This window comes from Mycothermus thermophilus (assembly GCF_041956435.1).
Source record: "Mycothermus thermophilus strain CBS 625.91 unplaced genomic scaffold VTJ04scaffold_8, whole genome shotgun sequence".
Taxonomy (NCBI): Eukaryota; Fungi; Ascomycota; class Sordariomycetes; order Sordariales; family Chaetomiaceae; genus Mycothermus; species Mycothermus thermophilus.
This window is the reverse complement of record NW_027191434.1, coordinates 556853-564048: the sequence shown is the minus strand read 5'-3', so window position 1 is coordinate 564048 and position 7196 is coordinate 556853. Positions and strand designations below refer to the sequence as shown.

The 7196-nt window shown below is 57.8% G+C and overlaps 3 protein-coding genes across 3 annotated transcripts; 1 reads left to right on the top strand and 2 right to left on the bottom strand.

Moving 5' to 3' along the window:
* Positions 1-464: 464 nt before the first annotated feature.
* VTJ04DRAFT_10700 (uncharacterized protein) lies at positions 465-2443 on the bottom strand (the record flags this gene model as incomplete). The annotated part of the gene is made up of 2 exons (XM_069358469.1): positions 465-2227; positions 2419-2443. The coding sequence occupies 2 exons, from the start codon at positions 2441-2443 to the stop codon at positions 465-467; spliced, it is 1788 nt and encodes a 595-aa protein (XP_069214029.1).
* A 1927-nt stretch (positions 2444-4370) lies between these two features.
* Positions 4371-6590, top strand: VTJ04DRAFT_10699 (uncharacterized protein; the record flags this gene model as incomplete). The annotated part of the gene is made up of 1 exon (XM_069358466.1): positions 4371-6590. One exon carries the CDS (start codon positions 4371-4373, stop codon positions 6588-6590), a length of 2220 nt encoding a protein of 739 aa, XP_069214028.1.
* A 21-nt stretch (positions 6591-6611) lies between these two features.
* VTJ04DRAFT_10698 (uncharacterized protein) lies at positions 6612-7119 on the bottom strand (the record flags this gene model as incomplete). Its single annotated transcript, XM_069358465.1, has 3 exons — positions 6612-6655; positions 6726-6903; positions 7027-7119. The coding sequence occupies 3 exons, from the start codon at positions 7117-7119 to the stop codon at positions 6612-6614; spliced, it is 315 nt and encodes a 104-aa protein (XP_069214027.1).
* Positions 7120-7196: the final 77 nt, after the last annotated feature.

Sequence of the window (7196 nt, the reverse complement as noted above, 5' to 3'; positions counted from 1 at the left end):
TTTTCTTTTCTCTTTTTCTCTGTTTCTTTTTCTTTTCTTTTTTTCTTTTTTTCTTTGTTTAATTCCTTTTCCTTTTTCTCTTTTTCTTGTTCTCTTTCTTCCTTTTCTTACGCTCATAATATCAACGCGATGACCGGGCGGCACGTAGTATTTAGCGATGGAAAATTGTCGACCATTCCCTTCTTTGCTACGACACTCTATATTCTTCAGAGATTCCTTCACGATGTTCTGTCCTATGACAAACAGAGACAAAGCATCTGTCCCATGTCTCCCTCCCATGTCCTTTTTCGTCTTCAAAATCCATGATGGCTGTTGAAAGCATCTATATAGTCCTGTCTCCAACGCCTCAACTCTACGTCTGCTATATTTACCTTCTCCGTCTCAACCAAATCACCTGACGGCGTAGGTGCTCTCCAACTCCTGTATCTTCAATCCATCGCCTCGAATGGTAACACCACCACCAATTACGCCCCCGTCATCTTTACGTCCCCATCTCCCTTCTCCTCCTCCTCCATCTTCCTCATCATCCAATTCATCATGCACCACACCGTCTCAAAAGCTTTGACCCGCTCCTCCGCCTTGAAGAAGTCAAACCACCTGCTCCTCCACACCTTCAAGCCACCCCAATGTTTGGGATCAGTCCCATCCACCCCGTCCTCCGTCTCCCCAGCCAAAACCTTCAGCAACCGATCCGGAACCCGCACCCGGACCACGCTGACGTGATGGAACAGGCTGCTGACGACAAATATGTCGTCGTAATCAGCCCCACGCACGCGTCCGATAGCTTCGTACCGCGTCTTCTTGTCCCAGGTCGACGATGGCGGACGGAGCGCGCGGTAATTGTCGTACATGGGGAGGTTGCCGGACTTCTTGAGGCGTTTGGCGGATTTCGAGTCGGCACTGCTGTCGCTGGCCAATGACTCAGCAATGCTAGCAAAACCGCTGCTGGGTTGGCCTGGTATCCCCGCAAAGGGGGGACGGGATCTCTGCGGCAATGCCACCCCGCCCCTAGCAGGAGAAGCACTCCCGGCACCTCCAGAAACCGCAACCTCCGAAGTCACCGGCGCATCTTTATCCCCGACGGTCTGGTCTTCCCCGCTCAGCATGTCCACCTCCCTCCCAATCGGCCCTCCCGGCCCGCCGCCCCAGCGGGGCTTGGTGCACCACCACGCCCCCTCGCCAATCTTCTTCTCCTCCTTGCCCTCCCTGGCGCGCAACTGCGCGGTAATCAACGCGGCGACAATCTCCCTTGCCAAATCCAGCGTCGACTCCTTGTCCGGGCCTTGCCCCTCGGCAGGAGGAGGCGGGAAGGAGGTGACGTGCCTCGCGCTGACGGCAGCAACGGGACCGTCGACGATCCCCGCCCGGGCGGTTTCCCGGGTCGCTGGCGCGCGGTAGATGAAGGTACACCCCGAGGAGAAGTAGCTGTTCCGCTCGGCACCCGAGGGGGTGCGCGAGGTGATGAACAGGCGGGGTTCCACGCGCGCAGGCTGGACGCTGCAGGCAAAGTCGAAGGCGACGAGCTTGAGGAAGGCATTGATCATGTTGTTGCGGTAGTCGGCGGGCATGTCATGGCCGGCGGAGGTGCGGTAGTATTCAGGCTCGTTAGGGTCATTCTCTGGCTTTTTGTCGTCGCTAGACTGGTCTGCGGTGGCTGCGCCATCTTCCTGGTCTGGTTTCGATTCGGAAGGAGGTGGTTTGGATGTATCCTCCCAGTAGGCCGAGTACAGTTCCAAGTTGCGGAAGAACTCGTAGGCGTTGCCCAGGCGTATGGGCGGTTGGCCCTTGAGAGGGGGGAGGCGGCGGATGGCGCGGAAGGCAGTATCGTTGGGGATTTCCAGCTCCTTGCGCCGCTCCCGATACGCCTCGCAGCCGGGGGACGGCTTGGTGGCGTTCAAGGGCTTCCGGGTGCTGAAGTCTTGGGCGTGGGCTTCATCGGGGGACAGGGCAAGCCAAGCCTCAAAGTCCGGAATGTAAGCCGGGTCCGGGATGAGGTCGGCCAGGTCGGCGTCCGGGACCACATGGACGCCGAGAGCCTCGAGGTGGGACAGGGAGACATCGTTGGGCCGGATGATGGTTTGGAGCACGGCGGGGAGGGGCTTGGCGGATTTGGCGGGCGAGTCTTGGTCTGGCTTGTCCGATAGCCTGGGAGCACAGCGAGGGAGGTTGATAGGGGTTGGAGGTGGAACGTCCTTGCGGGGAATCCGAGGGATGATCCCAACGGGAGCTAGATGGTCTGGTCAGAATGCAGATCCAGGTATCAACAGAAGAGGGAGTTGATGACGATCAGGCAGGATGGCAGCGGAAAACCGGGTATCAAACACGGTCACGTTGGCACTGGGTGGGATGCCCGAGGGGATCAGGGTCAAGACGAATGTCTGAGTTTGGAGGTGGACAATGGTGAAATGTTGCACCTACCGAGCAAAGAGATGTTGCCAAACATGGTGTCCTCAAGTTGAGTGGAAACCAAAGAACTGGTCTGTGATATTGAGGGCCAACAGTGGTTGACGATATGTTATCCTGTGGGATATGCTTTGAGAACTAGTCTTGGATATGGCCGTCACTTGTGTGAGGTATATGGAGAGTTATTGAGTGAAATGAGGGGATTCACAGCGAACAACCAAGTGCCTCGACCACAGCCATGACCGGACCCATAAAAGAAGGGATGTGAGGTGGATGTGGGATGGAGAATGACCGGCGAGTCGAGACCGGCGTGGTGGTTGATGGGGGATGAGCGGGATGGCGAGGGATTCAGGCGGGGCAATTCGGTCGAGTTGCAATCAATGGTGCTGTGAGGTGTTGCTGGCGTCCGCCCATTCGCATGCAACAGTGGGAGCTTTTCCTTTCCGGGATGGCAACGCTGCTTTTGCAGCGGTGGAGGGGTGGAGGTGCGGGGCCTTCCGGAAGTCTTCCGGGCGGGTGGTCGCCGGGTAGCCCCACTCTTCCCGCGGGCATGGCGTCGATACGGTATCTTACATGGCATTTCAACGCCAGAGGATGCGCATTCAAGCTTGGAGCTCTGTTCAATGCAGATTTGACCACCACGAATGAGGTTCAGAGGTCATATGATAAACTTTCCACTCATTTTGGCTTGCGAATTATCTCGAGGGAGGGGAATTCTTCGGAGTGGGCATTTACCAGGCTCTGTTCAGTGGACGTCAGGGTTTCCAAGGTCGGCGTAAGTCCACGTAAATTACCGCTCCAGGAATCTGGGAAGGGACTTGGCTGATTTTTGCCCTGAAGACACCTTCATCCACTCCACTCCACTCATTCTTCCTTGCAAAACCCTCGATGACTTTTCAATATTCAAGCTCTGAATGATCCAGGTTGCAACTTGGACTGAGCCTCATGCCACCGCCACACGCTCGAAACCAATGGCTGTGCTCTTAACCTCATTCACACCACCACAACCTCTTCATGTTTCAAGCCATCACATAGCGTCGTCGCACTAGCAATTGTTCTTGCATCTTGCCATTTTCTGACCTTATTGCTGAAATCCATTGAACAACCTTTCCAACACTTCCCTCTCATCCATCGCATCCATGGACAAAAACCTCTCAAGCATCCAAACACTATTCTTCATTGTTGATACTCGATACTATCCCAGCCTTGAACAAGTCCTTGGATCCCAAGACGTCCGTCCGCTTCCCCGCATCCCAATGTAGCATCAACATCTGCATCAGATTTGTCGCAGCCAAGACTCGACGTCCCCTGGAGCGAGAGCCTCAAGCACCGAGCCAGGGTTTAGCGCGGCATCCGCCTCGGATGACACGCTTCCCAGGGCCCCCCTAGCCAATGACCGTCCTCCGCCATCACTTACTCCGGGGCATCAAACAAAGCGTCCCCCCAGAGATGCCCGTGCTGCACCATGCTCTCGTCGGCCCTATGTCGCCTTGACCCTATCGTCCTTGCGGCGCATCGCCATGGCTTCGCGATCGCCATCCACTAGTCTTGTTCCATTCCTACTCACGTGTGTCCCGGAGCCGGCCTCTTCCCGTCTAGGCTCTCATTCCCCCGGATTTCCGCCAAGCCAGCCTCTCTCACCACTCTTCCACTCCTCTCTGCCAACTGTGGACTCCTCTCCTCCTTTCTCTCCCGTGTCTCCCCCAGCAAACCGCCATCATGAATCTCTAGAGCTGGAGTTTAGCCGGCTTCCCGTGTTTCTTCCTCTCCTTCGACAGGAGTGTTTCTCTTTCCCTTCTCTACGGAAATCTTGATGATTTCTGAACACGCCTAGACGGCCCTAGAGGCCTTCACTTTCGCTTCTTGAACCCCCTTTTTTGTCTGTATTTTATCTTTTTGTTGTTTTTGTTCCTTCGTCTGGTACGACTGGCTTCGAGTTCTCGAACCACGGGTTAAGGTTCGACGACATGTCCTCCAACGGGCTTCCGGCGGGAGCCTTCCTGACCACCATCAACGGCCGGCGATGTACGGCCGTCCCGAGAGTTGCGAATCTCTTGACGAGCACGACGACAACAAGCACTGAGAGTACGACAAGTACAACGACAACCACAGAGAGCGAGACCACGACGAGCACGACAAGTACAACCAGTGAAACTTCGACGACAACGACATCAACGACAGAAACGTCTACCACCACATCCACAACAACATCAGCAACCCCTACCACGGAACTGGTCGCCGCTCCCGTGGATGACATCAATAGGGGAGATGGACTGAGCCTACCGGGTACGACACCACCACCCCCTCCGGCTACTACTGCCATTGCAGTCATTATCCCCAACCCGAACAAAGCAGCCGAGGAGCTTCAGAGTGATGTCCCGCCTCCTCCTCCACCACCACCACCTCCAGAGACCACCCCAGAGACCACTCCAGAGACCATTCCAGAGACCACTTCCTCTGTGATATCATCCTCTGTGATCTCTGAGCCTGAACCTCAGTTTTCTGCGGCCCCTATTCTATCTCAGCCCCAGTCCTCCGCACCAGGCTTCTTCGTGCCCTCATCCCCAAACAGTCAGGCTGATGGCAACATCCTAGCTTCGGCTGTGGTGCCGGTGATTTCCTCAAACCCGGCACAGGCACCAAGCCCCAACCCTCCTCGGGTTTCTGCGACAACACCTCTTTTCACCGCCGTAGACCCAACGCCAACGTTTCTGACTGTGACAGACGTCCCCCCGGTATCTCGAACCGAATCCCCGGTTCCCAATGCCACCACCGCCACCTCCAGCGACTCCTCGGAGGCGGCCGTCCCCGTGAATGACGGCGCAGTTCGATCCACCATCGCCATTGCAGGTGGCGTCATCGGTGGCGTTGTCGCGCTCAGCATCCTCGCCTTCTTTATTTGGTGGTGGCGCCGCCGCATCCTACGCAAACGCCGGAGCACCCTCCTGACGCCGCTGGATGGGGTCCCGCCCTACGACCGCGACGAGAAGGGCGGCTATGTCATCACCCGCGACAGCATCGGCCCAACCCCCGTGACCGAAAAGGTGCGCGCCGCGTTGGGGCTCAAGATTAAGCGCATCAAGGGACACATCCGCAATAAGACCGCCCCGTCAGTCAATCTGGACCGTGCCCCGTCGCCAGCACGTAGCCGCTCCAACTCCGTCGGTTCGGAGAAAGGTGGCGGGATCAAGGGATGGTGGAACGGCCTCTCCTCCAAACGCAGCAACGCCAACAACGCCGCCGACACCCGTCGCCCATCTCAAGTCTCGGACGAACGCAAGGCGGCCATCGCGGCGCAGCCCGACTTCCTCACCCTCCTCAACATGGACGACAACCAGCTCGACCGAGAAGCCCAACGCCGCCGGGCCAGTCTTGCCCGCCTGAACGGCGGCAGTGTTGGCTCCACCAACGATCTGCTCCGCAACATGAACCTCGCCCTGTCCGCTTCCAACGGCGGCAACGACAACCCCTTCAGCGACGCCAACGCCATCCCCCATCTCTCCGCCAAACCCGCACCCCTCGCCATCAACAACAACGCCCCCGCCAACCCCTTCACCGACGCCGCCGCCATCGGCGTCGCATCCGGCTCCCCGCCAGCCTACGACCCAACCATCCGGCGTTCCCGCACCAACAGCACCGACGCTGCCGCTGCCGCCGCTGCTCGAGGGAGCAGGTACACCTACCGCAACACGCTCCGCTCGTCCGTGGGCTCGCTGCGTTCGGTGACGACGGCTGCCACGTCCAACTACGCGCGCAACAAGTTCCGCTCGGACCCGTTCGACCTCGAGCGGCCCGAGCTGCTCGGCCCCAGCGCGGCCGCGGGCGGCGTGAAAAACGTCATTCGTCCGCCGACGCTCGCGACGCTGGCCAGCAGCACGGGCGCGACGCTCGGGTCGGAGGATCTCAGGATATCGCAGGTCTCTTCTCAGCCGTCTGTTCAGCAGGGGCGGCAGTCACAGCAACAGCAAGGTGGTGGGCAAGCACAACAGGGAGGTGGTCGGGATAGTAGGAACGGCTCTGACGGACGGGGCAGGGTGGAGTCGTTTACCTCGCGGTATTCGAGATACTCGGCCGCCGAGAGTCTGGGAGACATGTGGAGTGACCCCGGGCCGGATGTGGGACCGGCGGCGGCGAGGAGGGGGAGTGGCGCTTCTGGGGAAAGTTTTGGCGTGGGTAGGGCCATGTGAGGCGCCGTGATCGATAGGCTTTTAGGATCGCGATCGCTCGAAGTTGAGTTGAGGTGCCCAGTTGACTGAGATGTGGAGATAGTGGTGGCGGCTGGCTGGATGGTAATGGGCCGTTATTTGGCGGAGGAGAAGGACTCACGGTATGTGCGAGTGTGTCAAGATATCTGTCTGGCTGGCGGTCTCTCCCGTCCTCTCCGATCTGTCTCTGTCTTGTCTTGCTCTCTGTTGCGGCTTCGTTTTCTTCTGCCTTTAGTTTCACGCAGTCGATGGATTGGAACGGGACGGGGCGGCGTTGGAGGAGGAGGGCGGCTGGCTGTGCGTTTTTGTTCACCCGTTCTTTGCTTTTAGTTTTGTTTTGTTTGTTCTGTCATTGCTTCTCTTCTTTTCTCTTTTCGTCGTGTCTTTTTCATCCTGCTCGACTTGCTCAGAGACGGACGGTAAAGAGGAGGAGGCTTGACGGCGGATATTTTGGGCTGTTGCTTGTTGGCTGTTGAGGGTTGAGGGTTGAGGCTGGGGTTGTCGCGGCCATAGTCAGTCACTCGATTGCTTTAACAGCAGGAGGGGATGTTGGCACACTTGAGTGAGATGCTCTGATGAAGGTGAGTC